At 52.8% G+C, this 23,791-nt stretch overlaps 1 protein-coding gene across 5 annotated transcripts in view; it reads left to right on the top strand.

The window, feature by feature from the left end:
* CCDC114 (coiled-coil domain containing 114) overlaps positions 1–20,807 on the top strand; it is a 21,696-nt gene extending 889 nt beyond the window's left edge. Inside the window, exons 2-16 of one of the 5 annotated variants that reach the window (XM_032839239.1) lie at positions 143–199; positions 547–639; positions 1,846–1,945; positions 2,113–2,302; positions 10,609–10,731; positions 11,081–11,194; positions 13,348–13,415; positions 15,496–15,683; positions 15,835–15,969; positions 16,689–16,771; positions 16,872–17,040; positions 19,092–19,255; positions 19,363–19,466; positions 19,769–19,847; positions 19,924–20,807. In XM_032839239.1, coding sequence (XP_032695130.1) covers positions 570–639; positions 1,846–1,945; positions 2,113–2,302; positions 10,609–10,731; positions 11,081–11,194; positions 13,348–13,415; positions 15,496–15,683; positions 15,835–15,969; positions 16,689–16,771; positions 16,872–17,040; positions 19,092–19,255; positions 19,363–19,466; positions 19,769–19,847; positions 19,924–20,469 — 2,133 coding nt within the window. In that variant the 5' untranslated portion in view covers positions 143–199; positions 547–569 and the 3' untranslated portion in view covers positions 20,470–20,807. Of the gene's footprint in view, positions 1–89; positions 200–546; positions 640–1,845; positions 1,946–2,112; positions 2,303–10,608; positions 10,732–11,080; positions 11,195–13,347; positions 13,416–15,495; positions 15,684–15,834; positions 15,970–16,688; positions 16,772–16,871; positions 17,041–19,091; positions 19,256–19,362; positions 19,467–19,768; positions 19,848–19,923 lie in introns of those variants that run through there. The other 4 variants (XM_032839240.1, XM_032839238.1, XM_032839241.1 and 1 more) reach the window with 4 other exon arrangements.
* The last annotated feature ends 2,984 nt before the right edge of the window (positions 20,808–23,791 follow it).

The following is a 23,791-nucleotide window of genomic DNA, read 5'->3' as shown; positions in this document are numbered from 1 at the left end:
TCCCCAGCCGTCCCCCTTCCCCAGCCTCCCCTCCCACGGCTCCTCCTTCCCAGCCGTCCCCCTTCCCCAGCCTCCCTTCCCACGGCTTCTCCTCGAGGCCTCGGTCCCACCCTCAGGCCTCATTGGCCATCTATCTCCCCAGTAACCAGGCCACAACAGTGAACTCGGAGCACCAAGGACAGGGCAGGCACTCCAGCAGGTAGGGACTGGGCCTCGCTCCCCTCAGCCGGCGGAGGTTTTCCCTGTCCGTGTCTCCTTCCACAAACAGCCACGCCTCAGAGATACCGCGAGCCTAGGGGGCCTGTCCCCCGCGCCAGACTTAGAGTTGAAACACAAGTCAAAAAATGGGAGAAGTGGGAGGTCGGGAGGGGCGTGGAGAGAGGCCTGAGAGGTGACCCCCTCCAACACATTGGAGGCACCGAGACTCAAAGATCGCAGCTGGTTCTGGGGTCACCTTCCAATTCCTAGTCCCTCGCGCTTGGTCCCCACCTCCCTTCCGGCCCTCTCCTGCTCGCTGTCTGAAGGGGTCCTGTGTTACCCCTGCAGGAGCCCCGCCCGCTTTGGCCAAGATGCCTTTGGGACAAACTTTAGGGAGCACCCGCTCGGAGGATGGAAGTGAGGCCTTCCTGGAAGGAATGGGTAATTCATACAGTCTTGTCCCCCGCCCGCCGCCCCACCGGTCATTCTTTTCCTCCATTCCCCAAGTTCCAGGTACTGTACTGCAGCACACTGAGGACAGGGAGACCTTCTAGCGGTGGGAATGGAGGTGGAGCAGGCAGAGGGGCTAGGCCGGGCTTGGGCAGTGGCGCAGTCTGGGAAGACTTCCTGCAGGAGAAGTTGGAGTGGGGCTTGGAACTCTTCCCAGGAATTCCCAATGGGTGCAGGCAGGGAAGACTGTTTCAGCAGACACAACAGCATGTGCTAGAACAGGGTTTCTCAGCCTCCACGCTGGCTGCACTTGGGATCAGATCATTCTTAGTCATGGGACTGTCCTGGGGAATTGTGGGATGCTTAGCATCGTCCTTGACCTCTAGCCATTACTTGCCACGAGCACCTTCCCCTGCCCCGTCCCCATATCGTGACAATCAAAAATGTCTCCAGACATTCCCAACTCTCTGTGTGGGGCAGAATGACTGGTTGAGAGCCCCTGGGCGGTGGGAGTGGGAAGCTGCTGGACCAGACTCGAGAGGTGGGTAGGGTCAGATCATATGGGGCCTTGAACACCAGGCTGAGGAATTGGGAAATTATCCTGGGGGCCCTGGAGCTCCTAGGGAGCCCTGTGAGCAGGGGAGGGGCGGTGTCAGCTCTGGGTGTAGAAAGACCCGTTGGGGCTGTGAAGGGAGGCCTGGAGGTTGGTTCGGAGGCTGGGGCAATGGTCCAGGCAGGACAGGAGAAAGCCTGAGCCTAGGGCACGGGCTGAAAGTGAGGAAGCAGGAGGATGGGCCAGAGGACTGCCAGGTGATGGTGGCTGGAGGGGACGGAGGGAGCTAAAATGCTGTCCCCAATTCTTGGCACCTATCTTCCACTTTCCCAAGTTCCAGATCCTGTGTGGCAAGTCCCCAAGGACCAAGAAGTCCACCAGGAGCGCCCTCTAGTGGGGAAGGGAATGTGTGCCAAACCTGGGGCAGGAGTGATGGGAAGAATCCTGAAGTCAGCTTGGGGTACTGGAGTGGGAAGGGGGATAGGAGCTGAGGTGCAGTGCCAGAGGGCTGGCTGGGCCTGGGTGTGCACTTCTGCTGCAGTTTGTGGGGACCCTGAGGGAGCCAGAATTTTCCAGGTCCTGGAGAGGAAGGGGCTGGGGCCTCCTGGATGCCTCCTGAGCCCTCTGGCTGATCCTGCCCTCAGCAGACTGGGAGCTGAGCAGACTACAGCGGCAGTGCAAAGTGATGGAGGGGGAGAGGCAGGCCTACAGCAAGGAAGTCCACCAGCGCATCAACAAGCAGCTGTGAGCCCACTGCCTGGTCCTGGAGCTAGGGAGGGGGCTCTACTGGGAGGGGGGTTGGGGCTCCCACTCCTGGCTCCAAGAGGGGGAAGGGCCAGCCCTGCCTCTGGCCTTCAGTGACTCTGAGCTCCGCCCCTTGCTGGCTTGCTCCGCCCTCCCTGCCTGGGCAGTGAGGAGATCCAGCGCCTGGAGGGGTTGCGGGATAAACTTCAGGTGCAGATCAGCGTGGCCCAGAGCCAGGTCAAGCGGCTGCGGGACAGTGAGAGGCTGGAGAACATGGGCCGGCTGCTCAAGTGCCGGGTCCAAGTGCAGGCCGAGGTCAAGGAGCTCCAGGAGCAGACCAGAACCCTGGACAAGCAGGTGGGTTCTGAGACCAGACTCCGGGGATCCCACATAGGGGCCGGGAAGGAACTGCTTTGAGCCTTAAATTCCTCGCCTGAGAAATGGGCTCATGGAAAGCAGCCACGTAGGAGAGTTACATTCAGGCTATAGTGGGAATCTGGGTGCACAGTCCCCCACATCCCAAACAGGGGGCTGATGTGGTTAAAGGGGAAAGGTTCACCCCCTGGAGTCAGCAAAGCCTGCATTAGAATCCCGGCCCTGTCCTGTCAGAGCTGTGTGACCGAGGGCAAGACTATCGCTCTGGGCCCTACTTTCTTCATGGGCAAAAGGAGGATGCTGGTAATACAGTGGAGTCTACAATAGTTTTCCAGTCCCACCTGCCTCCAGGTCTTGACCTTGGCAACAATGCGACTTCTGTAGGTCAGTGTCCTTTCAGGTTTTTATGACCATGACCTCCCGAGAGGCAGCTCGCACACATATGGATATAAACACATGCGTAGATCTCAAAGAGAAGTTTCACCAGGGAATACCGATGTTTCCCTAGGTGGGATGCATTCTGCGATTTTCTATTCTAGTCTTGGTTGAAAGAGTCACTTGCCTAGACCAAAGGATTTCTTGTGCACGTTGGGCCACAAACAAGACTTTGAAGGTTACTTACATTGGTGGTCTGTATCATTTCCTATTTTTGTTGTAACAAATTACTACACACTTGGTGGCTTAAAATATAATACAAACTAGGGGCTCCTGGGGGCCGCAGTCAGTTAAATGCCTGACTCTTTTACAGCTCAGGTCGTGATCTCAGGGTCTTGAGATCGAGGAGAGTGAGCCGTGGGTCAGGGTCTGCGCTCAGCACGGAGTCTGCTTGAGATCCTTTCTCTCTCCCTCTCCTAACCCCCCGGTCATGCATGTGCTCTCTCTCTCTCTCTCTCTCAGATAAATAAATAAAATCTTACAAATCAGTTATCTTACAGCGGCGGAGGACAGGAGTCCAAAACGGGCTTCCTTGACCAAAGTCCGGTGTGATCAGGGCTGTACCCCTTCTGAAGTCTTAGGAGGAGAATGTGTTTTCTGACTTCTCCGGTCTTCATGGCTTGGTTTGCGGCTCCTTGCCTTGTCTGCGAGGCCGGCCGCGGGCAGCTGTCCTTCTCATGTGCGGTGCTCCCACCTCTTCCTTCTCTGATTTGGACTCTCCTGCCCCCTCCTTTCACTCGTGAGGACCTTTGTGATTACCCCAGGCCCACCCAGATAATTCAGGTAAATCATCTCAAAAATCCTTAACTTTACCACATTTGCAAGGTCCTTTCTGCCATTTGGGTCTGTCTGTTTACAAGTTTCTGGGCTTAAGATATGTGGACGTATTGGCTGGGTAGGGGGGCCTCATTCTGTCTACCACATAGTTGTTTTTTTTTTTTTTTAAGATTTATTTATTTATTTATTTAGAGTGAGTGAGTGGGGGAAGCAGAGGGAGAAGGAGAGAGACTCCCTGCTGAGTGGGGAGCCTGATGTGGGGCTCAATCTCACGACCCTGAGATCACGACCTGAACTGAAACCAAGAGTCAGTCACTTAACCAACTGTGCACCCAGGCGCCCCTACCACGGAGTTTTCTTCCATTTGACTTTCAATCATTTTGTTTGCTCTGCTCTCACGAGCGCCCCAAGCTTCCTTTTGGAAGCTGAATTCTGATTCACACATGCCAAACTAATGGCTGTTTCGTGGAGGTGCAGTGGCTGTGTGGGGGTTGGCTGCTGGGGTTGGTTTTCCTCAGTCTTTCATGGAAACTCATCAGAGTCAGAATTTTATACCCAGGGGCACCTGGGTGGCTCTGTAGGTTAAGCATCTGCCTTCAGCTCAGGTCATGATCTCAGGGTCCTGGGATCAAGTCCCAGGTCAGCCTCCCTGCTCAGCGGGAGTCTGCTTCTCCCTCTGACCCTCCCCCTGTTTGTGTTCTCTCTTGCTCTCAAATAAATAAATAAAATCTTTAAGAAAATAGAAAAACAGGTACCCAATGGAAATATTATCTCTGAATGAGAGAGAACAGACATTTTCTGGCAAAAAAAAAAAAATTAGACAACATAGATTTTCACAAACTTTATGTGTTAATGGACCAATGTTTAAAATTTCCAATCTACTACTGACTGCTGCTTTTAGAAGGCTTGTGCCATTTCTGATGCTTGCTTCAATGCTTGCTCTCATTTTCCGAGCCCATCACATCAGAGACTGATGATGGACGGTCCTTGGACTTGCACCCATTTATAGCACTGGTCTATGTAGAAATAAAAATATATTTAATATTCAGCATTCTTCATACTAAAAACTCTTAGGAAACCAGGAATAAGGGGTGCCTGGGTGGCTCAGCTTGGGTCATGATCCGGAGTCCTGAGATGGAACCCCGCATGGGGCTCCCTGCTCTGAGGAGAGCCTGCTTCTCCCTCTCCCTCTGCCTGCCTCTCCCCCTGTTTGTGCTTGCTTGTGCTCTCTGTCAAATAAATAAATAAATAAAATCTGGAAAAAAAAAAAGAAGCCAGAAATAAAAGGACATTTCCTGAATTTGGTGAAGGGCAACTATAAAACATCTACAGAAAATATCGTATTTGATAACAAAACATGACAAAGATTATCTCTGAGATCAGTAACAATATAAGGATGTCAGTTAGCACCACTTGTATGTAACATTGTGCTGGAGGTCCTATCTGGTGTAGTACGGCCAGGTAAAGGGAAAAAACAATGTAAGCATTGGAGAGGAAGAAATGAAATTGTCATTGTTTGTAGATGATGTATTTGTGTACATGGGAGATCCAGAAGAATCTAACACCAACTTATTGTAATTAATAAGGTCTTTTAACAAAGTGGCCGGGTACAGAACTAATATGCAAAGTTAATATTGCTCTGTATTCGCAATAACTGTTACAAAATAAAAGAAGAAAATATGCATTTATAATAACCAGAAGAAGTACCTGTGAAGAAATGTAACAAAAGTGTGCAAGACCTCTATGGAGTAAATTGTAATATTTTATTGAGGGCTGGTAAAGAAGAACTTAATAAGTGTAGAGACCCACACAAGGACTTGAAGCGTTAGTGTTATAAAAAGTCAGATCTCCAAATTGATGTATAGATTCAATGTAATCCCAGCCAAAGTACTGAAAGTTTTTTTTTTTAAGGATTTTGTTTATTTATTTGACAGAGAGAGACCACAAGCAGGCAGAGAGGCAGGCTGTTGGGGGGAGGAAGCAAGCACCCCGCTAAGCAGAGAGCCTGGTGTGGGGCTCGATTCCAGGACCTTGAGATCATGACCTGAGCTGAAGATAGAGGCTTTAACCCACTGAGCCACCCAGGTGCCCCTGAAAGTTTTTTTTTTTTTTAAATGGATGGAGCTGACAAGCAGATTCTAAGGTTTATATGGAAGTGCAATGGACAAGATGACTTAGACTGACTTAAAAGAAGAACAATGTGAAAGGATTTGCTGTATCATTGATCAAGATTTATTATAAAATTCTTACAATTGATGCAGGGTTAATCAAATGGATCAATGGGACAGAAGAGAGTCCTGAAAGAGACCAACGTACATGTGGACACTTGACGTATGACTTCAAGAAATGGAAAAAGAAGATAAGGGTGCTGTGAAAATTAGATATTCATACTGTAAGATGAAACCAGACCCTTACCTCACCTCGTACCCCCAAATTAATTCCAGATGGATCAGAGATCTGAGTGTGCAGAGGTGGGGAAGGATTTCTTAAATAAGTTATAGAAATCTCTACTTCTAAAGGAACAGATTGTTGCTTCCTACGACTTCAAGGTTAATAACTTCTGTTAAAAGAAACATAGTGTGCAAAGTCATGGAATGGAAAGTTACTTGCAACATGTACAGCTGACAAAGGACTAGTAGCAAGAACATACAAGGAACTCCTACAAATTATTGAAGAGTCAGCTCAATTGTATTTATTTTGCTTATTTTTTTAAAAGATCTTATTTATTTATTTATTAGAAGGAGAGAGAGAACGAGTGGGGGAGGGGCAGAGGGAGAAGCAGATTCCCTGCGAAGCAGCGAGCCTGATGCGGGACTTGACCCCAGACCCTGGGATCATGACCTGAGCTGAAGACAAACGCTTAACTGGCTGAGCCATCCACATGCCTGAGTCAGCTGAGTTTTTAAAAATAGAGGATTTGAGCTGACACATCACAAAATAAGAAGTTCATTTGTCCAATAAATGTAGGAATTACTCACCACTCAATAGTAATCAGAGAGGGGCAAATGAAAATCACAGTGAGATTCCATTAAACACTCACCAAATTTGCAAAAATGAGTGTCCCAAAATACCAAGTGTTGGGGAGAGAAGCAGCAAGTGGGAACACCTAACGAACTGTTGTCGGGGGTATATAAATTGTCACATGTATTTTGAAAAGATCCCCCCATTATCAGTTACATTTACTGATAGACCTACACTGTGATTCGGGGTCGCCCCCACTCAGCATGGTCACCAGAAGCAGTTTTGGGTTCCACCTGACATTCACGCTCACAGGATGCTCTGGGCTACAGAACTTGGTACCAGGTTCACTTTGTAGGATGATGGAGGGCAGGAAACAGCAGCATCCTGGCATGACAGCATCAAACACACCTTCCTTGGACATCTAGGCACTGCTGCCATGAGGATAGGGTCTAAGTCGAAGCCTCCCACGAGGAGCGTACTCAAGAAATACCCTGCAGGGGCGTCTGGGTGGCGCAGTCAGTTGAGCATCTGCATGTTGACCTCAGCTCTTGATTTCAGGGTCATGAGTTCAAGCCCCTCGTTGGGCATGGAGCCTACTTTAGAAAAGAGTAACCCGAAGCGAAACCAGGTTTCTGTTTAGTTCTGGTCATATTGGCCCTTGAGATCTAGGAGCCCAGCTTGCGGTCCTTCTAGTCCAATGTAGTTGACCAATCAGGGGTCATTTTTATAATAAACACTGTTGCCTGGGAACAGAGCTGGCATTCCATATTTACCTTAACCCAGTATGTTTCCATGGAAACCATTTCGGAAGAAAGTAAGCCAAAGTCACCTTCTAAGAGAAAACAGGTTTAGATCTGTTGTTAAAGCTCCTTCCCACCCCGCAAGTACACTTCTGAGCACGTGCCCCAGAACCAGGATTCACGTAAAGGAATGTTGAAAGAAGCATTACTCACTCTAGCCACTCCAAACCGGAAGTAACCCAAATGTCCGACAGGATTTGAATGAATACATAAATTGTGGTGTATTTGTATCATGAAATAGTATACAGTAATGAAAAATGAATGAATCACACACAGCCACGAGGAAAGAAGCAAGGCATAAAACATACAGGAAGCATAATCTCATTGACGTAAAATATAAAATCAGGCCAAACTAAACTTTTGCTTAGGGGTGCATATATGGGTGATAAAACTATAAAGTAAAAAAAAAAAATTCACTGGAGGAAATATGGTAGACTGAATAATGGTCCCCACCCCGACACAAGATGTCCACACTATAATCTCAGGAACCCGTGAGTATATTACTTTACATGGCAAAAGAGACTCTGCAGATGTGATTAAGGATTTTGAGATGGGGGGGTTACCCTGGATGGTCCAGGTGGACCCCATGTCATTGCAAGGATCCTTAGGGGTGAGGTAGGAATGTCAGAATCAGAGAAGATGGAGAGGGTAGATGTGAGGAAGAGAAGCCGAGGTTGGAGTGGCCACAAGCTAAGGAATGCATAAATCAAGGAATCCAGCTTCTAGAAATTGCCTGGAGCTTCCAGAAGGAAGACAGTGAGTGTGCCACCACCCCCCACCCCGGCCCAAGCTCCTTCCTGGGGACCACACTCAGCGTGACAGCCTCCAGCTGTCAGCCTCCAGCTGCTAGTTTTTGCACCGTCTCTGAGCATCTGTGTTTTCTCTCGGTTTATTTTCTGCATCTGTCAGCAAGGGTTGTCCTAAGGTATCAGAAAAGCCTAAGAGAGGTTATTTTGGGGCCAGGGGAACGCTATACATTTTTTCCATATAAACTAATGGTAATTCCTTCTTCACTTACTGCCAGTTTGGCTTATGAAGGGTCTCATAGGAATGTTGTAGTTTCAGAGAATGGGGAAAGCTGTTTCTCCTCTTGGCTGTAGTGAACATATCCCAAGGTGACCTCCCAGCCCCACCGTGTACTACCCGCCCCTTCAGTGGGGGTAGAACCTGTGACTTGCTTCTGGCCAACAAAATACAGTACACTGGGGAGGGGTTTGAAGGGAGGGGACGTCACTCCCTTCATTAGGTGTGCTCTATTAGACTGGCCCTGTGTAGACCAAAGACAGGTACTCTCTGGCCAGCCTTGAAGGTGCAAGAGGCCATCCCACGGAGAGAGCCACCTGGCAGGGGACCACACAGTGAGTCCCAGATGAGACCGCAGCCCTGAAGGTCTGGGAGACTCTGCAGAGAGGATCCAGCTGAACTGTGCGGGACCCCTGACCCATGGAAACTTCGAGATCATAGATGTGTGTTGTTTTCAGCCACCAAGCTTGGGATAATTTGTTTTGCAGAAAGAGGAAAATGAATACAGTGGTTACTTCCAAGCTACCAACAGTTTAACTCATGTAATTCCTAAAAATGGAACAATCAGCTAGCTTCCAAGAGCTGTCCTGGGGTCCAGTCTTGTTCTGCTAACAGATCTACTTTAAATAAACCAGTGTTTTCATCCTAACAACCTAGAGACCATTTGAAAAAAAGAGAATACATAAGTAGAAAAAAACACACAAAAAACCCCTGTATTTCATTCTCCAAAGCCACAATTACTTTCCTGTGGGATGTTTGTGCCTCTGGGTCTTGGAGTCAGATCGGACTGACCACTCTTACTCCGTGCTGATTTCTGGGCAGTACTCTCCTTTCTTTCTTTCTTCTTTTTGTAACTGAAAATTTTACTGGGATAATTGCAGTTTCACATGCAACTGGAAAAAGTAATACAGAGAGATTCCTTGTACGCTTGGGCACTTTCTCCCACCGGTCACATTTTTGGGTATTTGGTTTTTTATCACAGCAACAGCTAAAAAATGCTTGTTCACAAAGACGTGACTCATCGAAAGGGACATAGTGCTGCCTTGTGTTGAACCTGTGAACTGCCTTGAACCGTAGCTCATGTGGCGTCTGACCATGTTGGTGTGTCTCACTCCAGACTTAAACATCCTCGTGGTGCAGACTTTGAGTTGGCAGTGATGCTGTGGGGTGGCGGGGGGCATGTGTTAGTTTTCTAGGGGATGCCGTTACTAAGTACCACAAACTCTGGGTGGCTAAAATGACAGGAATATATTGTCCACTCTTCTGGAGGCTGGAAGTGTTGGCCGGGTGGCATTCTCCCTGTGTGCATGTCTGTCCAAATCTCCCCTTTGCATAAGGACACTGGTCATATTGGACCAGGGTCCCCGCTAAGGACATCATCTTAACTGGATTATCTCTGCAAAGACCCACTCTTTTGGGGTATTGGGGATTCGCACTTAAACAGAAGAATCTGCAGCGGTGGGAGTGTGGGCTGTGGACAGGACATAAACCAACTCCTAAAAGCATACAAATTGGGAAACCCAGTTTTTTTTTTTAAGTTGGGTCTACACCCAGCGTAGAGCCCGATATGGAGCTTGAACTCAATGACCTTGAGATCAGGACTTGAGCTGAGATCAAGAGTCGGACGTGTAACCAACTGAGCCACCTACGTGGAAGACACAGTCTTCAGTTCATGTATTCATTCGATCTGCATATTTTATTGAGCACCTACTTTGTAGGTTTTTGTTGAAAACAAAAGCCTGCTCTCGTGGAGCTTCCAGTTTAACTGGAGAGATGCCTGGCCCCAGATATGTAATGATGAACACAGACATGAGGACGGCTTCAGAGAGGTTTCACCCATAACCAGACCCAGACATTCTATTGGCGTCGGAGCTCATTCTCACCATCTCTCAGTCTCTTGTCTCCACTTTGTCTACTGGCCTCCTCCTCCCAGGATCCCTCGTGTGCTGGGGAATATGATCGTGGAAGTCTCAGAGCCCCATGCATCTAGCTCATTTCCCCCAATATACCGGGAAGGGATTGAGGCTGGCTTAACTTGGGTCAGGCAACCTGTCCCTCTCTAGGGCAAGCACCGTGATTGTCGGGACCTCGGTCATGTGGCTGGCCAGGTGCCTTGTTGTGACTGGAAGCCAGAACCACATGGAAGGTTGGGCATCATTAGCAGAAGGGTAGGACAGATGCCTGGGGCCACAAGGGTGGGAGGGGACAGCTACACTCAGCCCCTCACCCTCTCTTGGTGCCTCAGTCTCTCCACATTCAGCCAACAAGTAGGTATCCTCCTCTTTCCTCCAGATCCAGGAGTGGGAGACCCGGATCTTTGCCCTAGGTAAGGAAGTCAGGGCCCCGGGGGTCATCCTGGATCAGAAAGTCAAGATCCGGCAAAGGATCAAGATTCTAGAAGACCAGTTGGACAGGGTGAGAGTCAGCTTCTTGGCTCTTTCCAGACCCGATCCTCTGGGCATTGCGGGGGGAAACTGAGCAGGGGCGAGTTCCATGGAATTCAAGTTCCAGGAATGATGGACCAGATTCCAGGAGGGAGGTGGGCCTGAAACACGGGGCTCCCAGAGAAGGATCAGGAGACCCGGTTCTGGGTGGATGGAGGGTTCCCAAGGAAAGGAGAGTGGTGCCGAGGTCCTTAGGGTGGCTGGGCAGCGCTTTCAGCGTCTCCAAAGTGGGAACAGGCTCTGCCTCTGACACTTGTCAGAGCGTGGAAGAGGGAGGCAGACCAGGCCTCAGACTTCTGTACACCCCCACCCCCCACCAGGTCACGTGTCGCTTTGACAACCAGCTGGTGCGGAACGCGGCGCTGCGGGAGGAGCTGGACCTCCTGCGCATTGAGCGGAACCGCTATCTGAACGTGGACCGCAAGCTGCAGAAGGTCAGTGGCCCTAAAACCTGGGACCCCTTGGCCCAGCCGGGGGAGAGGAGAGGTTGCAAGGGTCACCTTGCCAACTCCAGCACAGTGGCCTCAAGTGAGGAATCGGTCGGAGTCCTAGGTTTGATGTGGTCCAGGGGGAATGGAGACCTCGAGAAGGTTCCGGGACGCCTCTAACAAAAAAAGCAGCCTCCTTCAGACTTGCAGAAGCCAGAGATGTCATTTTGAATATCATTGGCCGGGACAATCAATGAGCAAGCAAGACCGTTTACATTCTGTGGGTATCTTCGTAACCGTTAGTGTCCCTTCCCTTTTTCTTCCACCTTCGCTTCCCTGGAAGGATAGTACAGAGAACTCCAGCCTTCACCAAGATGGATAATTTGCCATATTCTCTCTCTCTCTCTCTCTCTCTAATTATTATTTTTACCAAAAAGGATTTGTTATCACGATTGCTGAACTATGGAGAGCACACTGCAGACACTATGCCCCTAAGAACTTCAGCGGGTTTTGGTCCTAAGAATAAGACCATTTTCTTGCAGAAACACAGGGCACTTATCCAAGTCAGGAACTCCAATGTTATTACAATTCTACGTAGTCCTTGTTTAAAGTTCTCCAATGATCCCGATGACGTCCCTTTCAGCTAATTTGATTTTCCTGCTCCAGGCTCCCAGCCAGGGTCCGACACTGCATTTGGCTGTCCAAGGCTCTGTTCTGGAACCATCCCTCAGCGCCGCTTTGTGGACTTTGACGGTTTGGAAGCCCGTTGTGTCATACAAAGTCCCTCGACATGGGTCTGTCCAATCTTTCTTCACGATGAAATTCGTGTGGCGCATTTTGGGGAGAATAGCACAGAGTTGATGTTGCGTCCTGGGGGCTCATTAAGTAGGAGGCATGAGATGGCCATTTATCCCTCAGTGATCGAGGTCCACGTTGATCCCTGGGTCAGCTGTGGTTCTCCAGTGAGTTTTCCCTTGGTGAGGAGTAAGTGGAGATTCTCGGAGACCACGAAGATATCTTGCTCCCCGACACATTTCCACTCTGTTGCTGGGGCCTCCGATAATGATTCTTGCCCGATGATTATCACTATCATGATGGCTGCTGAATGGGGATCTTCTTTCCCCACCTCTCTCATTCCTCCTACGTGTATAAGAGAGCAGACGTAAGGAAGAGCTTCTCATCCTCCTCTGGGTATTTGTGTGTTATCGGTAAGCATCTGTGGGTTCTTCCTTTACTGCATGGAGGTCGTCACGCATGGTGATGTTCAACTCGTCCCAGATCAGGGAGACAAGTCAGTGGGAGCTAGTAGGGCCCTTCAAGCTGGCTTCTATGTGGTTTTGATGTGCCCCTGGTTGTTTTTTTTTTCTTTTTTTAAGATTTATTTATTTATTTGAGAGAGAGCAAGCACAAGCAGGGGGAGTGGCAGGCAGAGGGAGAAGGAGAAGCAGGCTCCCTCCTGAGCAAGGAGCCCCATGGAGGACTGAATCCCAGGACCTTGGGATCGTGACCTGATGGGAAGGCAGATGCATAATGACTGAGCCCCCCAGGTGTCCCTGAATACGTGAGACTTTAAGAGGATTTCCCAAGACAAAACTATTCCAAAAGATATTCCAGAGAAACACCATTTCCTTTCCATCTCTTCCACTTCGATCTCTGTGTGTGTGTGTGTGCTCGTGTGTTCATATATGTGTGTACGTGAACGACTGTGTGTGTACACATTTTATTTGCATATATGTATGTTGGATATCTATCTATACACACATACACACATCACATGTGTGTTCAAATATATATATGATTTCCTCCCTTCTTTCTCCCGAAAAGAACATTTTTTACCCATAATACTGCAAAGACATTTCTTTGGAACTAGAAATCAGGTTCGTGTGGTCACCACTGCGAAATTCAAGCACATTTTTGAAGCGGACCACAAAGTTAGGTGGTGCTTTTAGGGTTCCGCCGGGAGAAGCCCTCCTAGCCGGCATCCCAGCTCGTCAGTTTCCCTGCCCGTGTACTTGGTACCTCTTAGGATCCCCGCCCCCACCTGGCGACTGTTAATGGGGAAGGTCCACACACCTGGATGGCAGGAGAGCTTCGGGGCTGAAGGGAGAGCCCTACAAGGAGGAGGCTGTAGGAAGGACATTGGTTTTGTTCTCTCGCAGGAAATCGAGCTTCTGCGACACATGGTCAGCTCCCTAATGGTCTCCTCTGTGGCTGCCTACACTGTCAGGTAGGGGACCCCCCCACCCCGCCTCCTGCGCCCCCAAGGCCTCCAGGGAGCTCATGCACTACGAACCTTGCCCTAAGGCTTTGGCGGGAGGGTTCAGAACTCCAGGAACAGACTGTCACAACCTGTTATTTTTTATAAGGTGCCCCTTTCCCCCCTCCACTGACATCCCAGGTCCTCGGGCAATACCTGTTGGCTGTGTGGACCCACTTCTTTGGGCCTCTTCCTTCCCTTCCTTTCCCTCCCCGCCCTCCCTCCCTTCCTATCTTTCTTTCTCTTTCACTCCCTCCCTCCCTTTCCTTTCTTCCTTTTTTGCTAAGATGCACATAACAAAATTCACCATGTTAAAATGTACAGTTCAGTGGCCTCTACGACACTCGCTTCTATCTGGGTCCAAAACGCTCTCATCACCCCAAAAGGAAGCTGGTACCCAATAGGCAGTCATCTGTCTTCCCCAGTTCCCTGGAAACCACTGGTTTCCTTCCTGCGTCTACTGACTTCCTGGTTCCAGGCATCGCGGGGCAGCGGGACCGTACAGCATATAACTTGGTGTCAGGCTTCCTTCACTGAACGTAACGCTTTCAGAGTTCACCCATGTTGTAGCCCGGATCAGTCCTTCCTTCCTTCCTTCTTGTGGCTGATGCTGCAGTTTCTTGTCTTTGGTCCACCGCGACCCTGTCAGAGCCCCGACTCCATCTGGTGGCTTCTGCTCACGCTCTGCTTTGGCTTCATTTGAACTTGACCTTCAGAACGTGACCTCCTCTGGCTTCTCTCCGCGCGTCCTTCTAGCGGGAGCTCCCTGCTCTTCCGTTCTTAGCCCTTTCCAACTCGGCTTCGGAGAGAGAGAATCTGAGTGGGCCGGCTCCTCTCTTGTGGCACTTGGCACTTGTGGCACTTGGCCTGTCTGTGTGGTGAGAGCCTCGACCACTGCTCTTCCAGCCGATGCGGCAGGGGTGGGGGGCGCTGCTGGGTACCAGCACAGGGTGGTCTCAGCCAGAAGGCAGGGCCAGGCAGCGTCTCCTGGGCCTCCTTGTTGGATGACCAGAGCAGGTCACATCCCCTCTCTGAGCCTGTTTCCTCCACTGTGACATGACCGTAATGACGGCATGGCCTGGCTCTCAGGAAGTTGGGGCCCCTCTTCCCTGCCCCTCGGTTTGGTAAGGAGCCCAGTGTACAGAAAGAACTGTGAGTCCTAATCCCTGAAGGATGGCCACCAGCACCTGGAGGGGTCACTGGAGCCAAGGCTGGTGGGCGCCGGGGAGGCGTCCCACTGAGGAGGAGGAGGACGGGCTGATGTGCGTAGGTCTTACAAAGGAATTTGACCGGAACAAGAAGCTGGAGCTCTGGGTGGAGGCAAGGGTGTGATGGTGGGAACTAGAATGGTCCATGGGCAGGGACATGAGGACACTGGCCAGCTGTGCTCCCAACAAAATGACCCTCTGACTGTGATCCGTGTCCTGGGAAGTAGGTTTGGGACTCTCAGGATTTACAGGGAGCCGCCCTGTGTTCAAAAGCTTAAAGGCCACATTTTCCCACAGGCAGGTCAGAAGGGGCTTAGTGACTGAAGCTTCTAGAGTGTCCCCATATCCCAAAAGGGCGGGCACTTCAGCGCTGGTGATGTCATCCACCTGCCCAACAGGAGGCCCCGAATGGTCCAGGCCCCTTATATTTCCAACCACATGACCCCCAAACTCCAGCACCATTACCTTCTCCCCTAGGTCCACCCCGCTCCCAGCCGAGTATAACCTGACTGTGACCTCCTAGCTGTCCGGCCTCCTGTTCCCCGGGCTCACACCGTTGGCCCCGCAGTGCACTGCAGCAATGTCCCATCAGTCCTTTCCATGGCCCAGCATACCCCCCAGACCCCCATTCCACCTCTCCGCTCCTCCCCCGCCTGCCACCTGACTCCCCTCTGGGAACCCAGAAAGTTTTCTGCCTTTTGTGACCTCGGGGAAACTACAACCTGATTCTGTCCGTGCCCTGGGACTGATCCCAGGCTGAGCCGGATCCCCCCCACCCCCGTCTCCCCCCGTCTCCCCGACCCCGGGGCTCACTCACCCCCACTTCCCACCCCCACCGGCAGAGAGGAGGCCAAGAGCAAGATGGACCTGCTGCGGGAGAGGGCGGAGAAGGAGGTGGCCCAGAAAGACGCGGAGGTGAAGACCCTGCAGCGGCAGATCGCGCACCTGGAGCAGCTGCACCGCTTCCTCAAGCTCAAGAACAGCGATCGGGTGCCGGACCCCGCGGTCGTGGAGAAGCGCGAAAAGCGCGGTGAGGCCCGGGCCGCCCGCCCCAAGGGCTCGGGATCTCCCCCGGGCGGAGCGGGCGGGGCGCGCGCGGCCTTAGCTCAGCAACCCCCCAGACCCGCTGCGCACCCCCGGCCGCCGCGGGTGCGGGCCTCAGCACTCCTCCCTCCCTCCAGCCCGGGAGGTGGCCGAGGGCCTCCGGAAGACCTCCCAGGAGAAGCTGGTGATGCGCTGCGAGGACGCCATGAACAAACTGTCCCAGCTGACGGGGGAGAGCGACCCGGACCTGCTGGTGGAGAAGTACCTGGAGAGTGAGTGCGGGCCGCGCCGGCGGGGCGGAGGGAGGGGGCCCCGGTGCGGGACCCCTGCTCCCCCCCGCCCCCACCGATCAGGCGCAGGCTGAGCTCCGTCGTGGTCACCGAGGGCCTCCGCTTGGGCCCTGGGGACTCCGGCACCTGCGCTGGAGACTCGGGGCGTCAGGCGCGCCCTCCTTGCCCCTCTCCACCCGCCCTGCCTCTGCCCCTCTAGCCCTCTCCCCAGTCTCTCTCCCTCCCCGTCTCGGGCCTTCTGAGCCCTTCCTTCTGTGTGCGTCTCCCCCTGGCCAGCATCTCTCAGTCCCCTCCGTGTGTCTTTAGGTCCGTTTGTTTCTGGGTGCGTCGTCTGTCTCCCCCCTCCCCCCCTCCCCATTCCGGGCCTCCCGGTCTCTCTCCACATCTTCCCTCAGCCTCTCTGTTTCTCCCTCCGGGGGCTTGTGGCTGTCCTCTCCCTACCTCTGCTGTTTTCTCTCCCTCTCCTTCTCTTCCTCCGTGTCTCTGCGCTTCTCAGTGTTTCTGGGTCTCTCTTGATTTTGCCGCCGTCGCTTTCTCTTACTCAGACTTGCTCCGGTTTCCTCTGTGTCCCCTCTGGTTTCCTGGGCCTCTACCTCCCCGTCTCCGTCTCTCTTTGTCTCTGCGTGCTGGTGTCTGTGTCGTCTTTCTCAACATCTCTCTCTCCCTGTCCTGTGCGTCCCTCCGGACCCGCCTCTCTCCAGTGGAGGAGCGCAACTTTGCCGAGTTCACCTTCATCAACGAGCAGAACTCACAGCTGGAGCATCTGCAGGAGGAGATCAACGAGGTGAGTGAAGGCCCCCTCCACCCTCCGCTCCCCGCCCCCCATCTCCTCCGCGCCTCTGGGAGCGGCCCCCCTGGCAATGGGCACCTGCCGCGCCCGGCAGATGCAAAAGGCCCTGGCGAGCACGCGCGCCAGCGAGGATCTCGTGCGGGCAGAGCAAGAGCAGGAGAGGAAGGACTTGGAGCAGCGCGCGGACAAGGTGCACGCGGAGGCCCTCGGCGTGGAGGCCAACTTCCAGGATGTGCGGGGGCGGCTGGAGAAGCTCAAGGCCGGTGAGCACCTGGCCCAGCTTTTTCCTGTGGGAGGATGTGATGAGCCCCCCGGAGGGCCCAGCCCGAGGCCGGCCTCGGGGAGGTGTTCCACAGCGTCTCTGTGTGCTGGCTTGTCTGTCCATCCCAGATTCTTCCTGCCGTCCATCCTGCCATCCTCCCAGAGTCCGGCTGCCCTGGGTTTGCAGCCAGCTCCATCATTTGGGAAGCTTGATGTGTGGTTTCCCCGGCCGAACCCCCCTGGCAACAGGATGACAGATGACAACTTGGGGGGTTGTCGTGAGAAGTGGGTGGGTTCACCGCTGGGAAGCTGAGAAGGTGGCGGGGGAGCCAGCCTGTGGTCACAGTAGGGGCTCTCATACCAGCCTGTGGTCACAGTAGGGGCTCTCATACCGGAAGAGCCTCTTTTTCTCTGTCCTGACTATGACTGTAAAGGCTGCAGGGAGCCTGGTGCATAGCGAGAAGGGCCCCGAGGGCAGGGCTGGGAAGGACACCAGCAGGGCAGCTGGGTACTCACAACCATCCCAGGGCCTAGGACAGCAGCGTGGGAGCCTCAAGGCTGCCAGGATTGGCTGGGCCCGGGACAGAGTGAAAAGGTAGGGCCCTTTGTTAAACAAGAGAGCAGAGCCCCAAGCCCAAGGTGGGGCCATCGTGAATGTGGGCGCCCTGAGCCATCGCATCACCTGCTGCTGGGTGAAGTGGGCTCTGCTGGGGTGGCTGTGGGCTTCCTGGAAGCGGTGATGCTTGAGGCTGATTCTTTTTTTTTTTAAGATTATTTATTTATTTATTTGACAGAGAGAGAGAGAGAGAGAGAGACATCATAAGTAGGCAGAGAGGCAGGCAGAGAGAGAGGGAGAAGTAGGATCCCTGCTGAGCAGAGAGCCCAAAGCAGGACTTGATCCCAGGACCCTGGGATCATGACCTGAGCCGAAGGCAGAGGCTTAACCCACTGAGCCACCCAGACGCCCAAGGCTGATTCTGAAGGATGAGGATTTCACTGAAAAGTTGGGGGTCAGGGGTGATCCCAGCAGGTGGGGCCAAGGCCTGGAGATACGTGTAGGAGTGTAGGCTCTTTGTGTGGAGAAGGGGTGCAAGGGTGGGAGTGGGAGGGGGAGGGTGGCAGATTCTGAAGAGGTGCTGGGCTGGGGCATTGGGGAGCCATGGGAGGGCTGTGAGCAGGAGAGGCCATGGACAGGGGTGTTGGAAGAGGAGGAAAATGGAGAGGAGGGATGAGACGCAGCAGTATCAGACAGATGGGCAGTGACTGAGGGGGTCGCACAGGGTCTGGCCTGGGAGGGGTACTTGGGAGAAGAAGTGGGTTTGGGGATGCCCCTGAGCCCAGCATGACCATTGTGGGGGGATGTTCAGGGAGGGACCCCAGGGGGAAACTACATAGGAGTTGGGAGCTTAGGGGGAGGCAGCTCGGGGGGCAAGTGGTGGGGACGCAGTGCCATGGGCTGCAGATCTTTGTCAAGGTCACGGGTGCTTTCTAATGTCATTAACAATAGCCAGTTCGCCTGAAAAAGTGACTAGATACAAGTGGGCCATGCTCTGGCCAACTGTGAGAGCCCGGGGTGGGTCATGACAGTGGCCGGTGGGCCAGCCAAGGGCCATGGCTAATCAGCCAGGTGCAAGTGGGGGCCAGTATTGAAAAAAACAAAGAAGACAGCCTTGGTGGTGCGTGGCTGGCTTCCGACCTCTCCCGTAGAGCACCCACGGAGTGCCTCTCTGGGGTCGCTGGGTGGGATGGAAGTCGGGTGTTTCTGATGGAACTGTGTGAAGGAGGCCTTGAGACTAACTGAACAAAGTGAAATAAAAAAACAAAAAGAAGAAGAAGGCAGCCTAGAGAGCTGGCAGTGCTTTTGTCAGCTTTTCCGCTGACCTCCCTCGATTTCTGCCTTCTGTGGTTCTGAGCCCCGTGGCCAGGCCCCCGGCCACGCTCTCCTGCTGCCTGGCTGGCTGATGGGCAGCGGAGACTGGAGGACAAGAGAGGACGGGACCCCCCAGGGACTAGCAAGTCTGTGACAGCCTGTCCCCTCCACCCACAACCTCAGACCTCCAGCAGCTCTTCACCAGGGCCAAGTGTGACAACACCGTCATCGAAGACCTCCTGGGGGTCAAGACCCACATGCGAGACCGGGACATTGGCCTCTTCCTGGGCCTCATCGAGAAGCGGCTAGTTGAGCTCCTGTCCGTGCAGGCCTACCTAGATTTTCAGGTGGAGAGGCAGGAGGTCCCGGGGGATGGGGGGCGGGGACAGGGAGCCCAAATCTTGGAAGCTGGGGGCTTGGGGATGAGCTGACCATGGGTTTATCCGCCTTCTAGAACTACAGCTCCCCCAGCTTGGTTAGCACTGCCCTCCTGGTTCTGGGCCAGAGCCCTGAGGACCTCCCGAAGAGGATGGCCGCACCCCAGCTCCCTGACAACCAGTGAGGCATGGGGCAGGAAGGAGGGCAGAGGAATTCGGTTCCATGGGGGCTGAGGGGACAAAGAATGAGGTGGAGGGTTTGGGGAGGTGGCTCTTGGGTACCAGAGGGTGAGTGTGGGTGCTCTGGAGGCACCCGAAGGAGTCGGGGCTCCAGAGGACTGAGCTGGCCCCAGGTAGACCAGAAAGGCCAAAGGCCGCTGTGCCGGCCAGAGCGCGGCTAACGGTCTCTGTCCATAGCAATGAGGAGCTCTCGGCCTTTTGTGGCTACGAGTGTCCTCCCTTCCCACCTTCCCCCCACTTTAGGGAGGACACCCCAGGCTTTGAGGCCAAAGAGGACGCCCCAATGAGCAAAGAAGAGCTGCGGAACCAAGTGACAAAGCTGGTGAGGATGGGGGCCTGCCGGGCTCGGGGCCGGACCTCAGCCTCCTTCCGGGGACGCTGACTCGCCTCCCCCGCAGCTGGAGGCGCGGGAGCTGGCGCGGGAGCAGCAGCTGAAGGAGCTGGCGGACGCCGTGCGGAAGGTCGAGAGCGCGCCCAGCGTACCCAGCCTCTCAGGCACCCAGCGAGTCTCCTCGGGCTCACCTGTGGGGATCGCTAAGAGCTCCAGCATCATGCCAGGCTCCATCCTGAGCCAGAGGACTAGTGGCATCCTGGCGTCCAGTGGGGGCCGTGCCACCGGCTCCAATGTCGGCCGAGTCACCTTTGGTGACCCCAGCTCCAGCGTAGGCCACGTGACCTTTGGTTCCACCAGCGCCATGGGGGTTCCGCTCTCCAGCCGGGGCTCAGCGGGGGGCCATGTGACCTTTAGGACCTCCAGCTCTAGTAACTACCTGGGGTCCACCGGGTACGGGGTGTCCAGCGGCGTCCATGAGAGCCACGCGGGCGCGGAGAGCAGAAGCATGGGGTCGGAATTGAGTGGAGGCCTTGGGTCCAGCAGAGGCCAAGTCTCCAGCCCCCGCCACACTTCCAGCACCCGCTGGGGCTCCACCACCAGCAAAGATTAGGGCGCCCCCCCACCCCCAGCCCCGGGGCTCGTCCTCCCTGCCTCCAGATTTCCCCATGACTCTCCATGTCTCTCTTGCCCCGCGGCTGTCTGCACCTGCCCAGCACTGTGTCCCCGTCTGTGTCTGTCCACGCCTCACCACGTGAGACCTCAGCTCTGTCTCCTGGCCCCTTTCGGTTCCCAACCCGCCTTTCCCTTCCTGTCTCCCAATTTCCTGTTCTCCCAGCTTCCCATTAAGAGTATTTCTGTCCTGGATTCGCCTCTCCCCAGCTCTGCCCTAACCTCCCAAGCTGTCCTCCCCTGCACCCCACATCCTGTTTCTGCTCCCGCATCTCTAATCCCCGCTCCTGCGTATGTCTTCCAGGCTCTCCTTTTACCTCTTGTCCCTGTCTCTGTAGCTCCTACTTCCTCACCCTCCCTGGGAGCCCCCGGTACTGAGCATCCGGGCAAGAACTGGAGGGTCAGAGTGAGCTGTGACCGTAGGAAATAAAGGTCAGAGCCTGACTTTGACTCCAGCCTGGTTACAAGTGTGTGTGCAAGCAAGCTTGAGACTTGGCAGTTTCCTCTACCTCCAGCCTGGGAATTTATGACCTTGTCCCTATTCCCATTCACTCATTCATTCATGCACTCATTTAATATTCATTTATTCATTTTAGAGAGACAGAGAAAGAGAGCATGAGTTGGGGGAGGGACAGAGAATCTTCAAGCAGACTCCCCGCTGCACGGGGAGCCGGACACAGGGCTGGATCCCACGACCCACAAGACCACGATCTGAGCCGAAACGGAGAGTCAGATGCTCAAACGACTGAGCCACCCAGGCTCCATCCTGCCCCTCCCACCCCCTTTTTTGAGACTGTCACATTTCAGGCTCTAATGAAGACTAGGATGTATCATTCAGGATAGGCTGGGTTATGCTGTAGTAACAAACAAGCCAGGATCTCAGTGGCCTCGTGCAGCAATGGCTTATTACTTGCCAGTGTTACTGGTCTTTTGTGGGTCACCTCAGGGCTCTGCCCCACATCCTTTTTGTGACCCAGGCCAAGGGAACAGCATCTCTCTGGAGCGTTGCTGGTTCTAAGGCACTGGGAAGAGGAAGTGACAAAGCCTCAGTGACTTACAGCTTCTGCCTGGATACGAAACATGTCACTTGTGCTCGCATCTTTTGGCCCAAGCAGGTCATTGGACCATGTGTAACTTCAAAGAGGAAGGATGGTGGGAAGTATAGTCTGTCTGTTGCCTGGAAGGAGAGTGGGAAAAGAATATTTGAGAATCTCCCTAACACTAGGGTCACAGAGATAAAGCAGACTATCCTCTTCCTGCTGTAGGGTGGTTTGAGAAGGAGGGGGATTAGAACACCGTGGGTCACTCTTATCCATGGAGACCTGTCCTGCTGAATTCACTGTCTAAATTTAATCTGACCAAATCCAGACAGATAATCCATCAACACCCTCCCAATCAAGGAAGGTAATACTCTGCGCCTCACTCTCCTTAAAATAGGTTGATGGTAGCACACGCCTCAAAGGCTTGTTGTGCGAAGAAATGAGTTGGTACATGGAAAGCTTTAGCAAAAGTGGGATTTTCCTGAATTAGCATATGTTAATCCCCGTCTTTAGATTTATTTACTTTTTTAAGGTTCAAGCCAGTGAGGTCTAGCACTGTCCCATTTTCACTCCTTTGCTAGATCACAGAGGTTTTAAGGAATTTTTCGCTGCAGGGGGTTTTCTCGGACCTCAGTCCGGAGCTAGAAAAGGTGTGGATTCCTGCTTTACATGAAGCTCTAAATGCCCTCCACATGGGCAGGGAGTCGGGGATAATATTGGGGCGCATCTGAGTTTGGCCTTGGCTTCAGTAACCATCCAAAATGTGCCAATTAATGTTGGCTTTGACCTTGCCTCTGGAAACATGAATTACCACCTACCTATTTCAGTGCAATAGCCCTGAACTTGTGGGTGTTTAGTGATGTTGCAATCACATAGGTTACACACACACACACACACACACATCACAGGGTCAGTTACAGGAGCAAAACATTTTAATCGGACTTTCTAACTTTTGTGCGTGCACTTCCCAACACGGGTAATCCGGAATGACAAGTTGTGTGTTCTCTACCGGTGAAATTCTATCAGTGCACAGAAGCCTTAAGGCATATTTTCACCGCAAGACTAAGAAGCCGATGGTACCCGTCATTCTTTTATTACTCAAGTGGCGAATTCTCGGTGCAGAATTTTATGTACGAAATTTATGAAGAAATTCCTAACCGAAGCACAAACATTTGAACGGTAAAGGGAGGATGTTTGTCATACGACTCTAGGAAGGATATTACTTCCTTTTTGAATCAATAAACGGTTTAGTAAAATTTAAAAGACTAGGAGGGGTGCTTGGCTGGCTCCTTCGGAAGAACACGCCATTGTTAATCTCAGGGTGGTGAGCTCAAGCCCCACACTGGGCATGGAGCCTATTAAAAAAAAAGTAAATGAGAATATGAGGAAGAATAACAAATTATGTTCTCTCTTAATTCAAATCTTTGTAGAGTATTTTGGTGTACCTTTCAGACTTTTAAAAGAAAATTCCTGTTTCGGAATTAAGCTTCCCAGTGAGCCTGTGTGTGTCTGGGCAGCCAGCAGGGGTCGCCACCTTCCATGCTCAGCCATTCCCGATGTTAGTTCGTACTTCTGGTCCGGGTACCATTTAATTCCACATGGGCTCACTAGTTTTATTTGTAAAATAATCCATCAGAGTCATGGGATTTTAATTTCCTGTCATGCATATGGGAAAAGAGGAAAAAGCTATAGACTTCCTGATCTGATGAGAAAGCTTACTTGTATTTGTAGAGTCTACACGCAGGAAGTCAGCGAGGCAGCTGCCTGTGTGGCCTTCGACTGGTGTCTTCACCTCTGAGCCTAGTTTATCTTGAAATGTGAGCTGGCGACCGCACAAGGTGGTGGACTAATACCGCTAGGGGGCGGTGTGGGTGCTTAGCCCTTTCTCCATCGTAATCTTTTGTCAGAGGAAAAAAAGTAAACCTGAAGACGGGGCGCCTGGGTGGCTCAGTGGGTTAAAGCCTCTGCCTTCGGCTCGGGTCAGGATCCCAGGATCCTGGGATCGAGCCCCGCATCGGGCTTTCTGCTCAGCAGGGAGCCTGTTTCGCTCTCTCTCTGCCTATCTCTGTCAAATAAATAAAATCTTTAAAAAAAAATCATACCGTTATTTCCTGAAGCTATGTTAATGTGGAATGATTTCTTACTGTGCATCACGGTCAGAAAAGTCTGGAAGCCAAAGGGAGACGGGCCCCAGCCTCGCACTGATTTCCAGACCCCCGCCGG

The sequence above is a fragment of the Lontra canadensis genome, unplaced genomic scaffold (assembly GCF_010015895.1).
Source record: "Lontra canadensis isolate GAN:19392208 unplaced genomic scaffold, GSC_riverotter_1.0 scaffold107, whole genome shotgun sequence".
Lineage (NCBI taxonomy): Eukaryota > Metazoa > Chordata > Mammalia > Carnivora > Mustelidae > Lontra > Lontra canadensis.
Note: the sequence above shows the minus strand (reverse complement) of the source record. Positions and strands in the feature narration are given on the sequence as shown.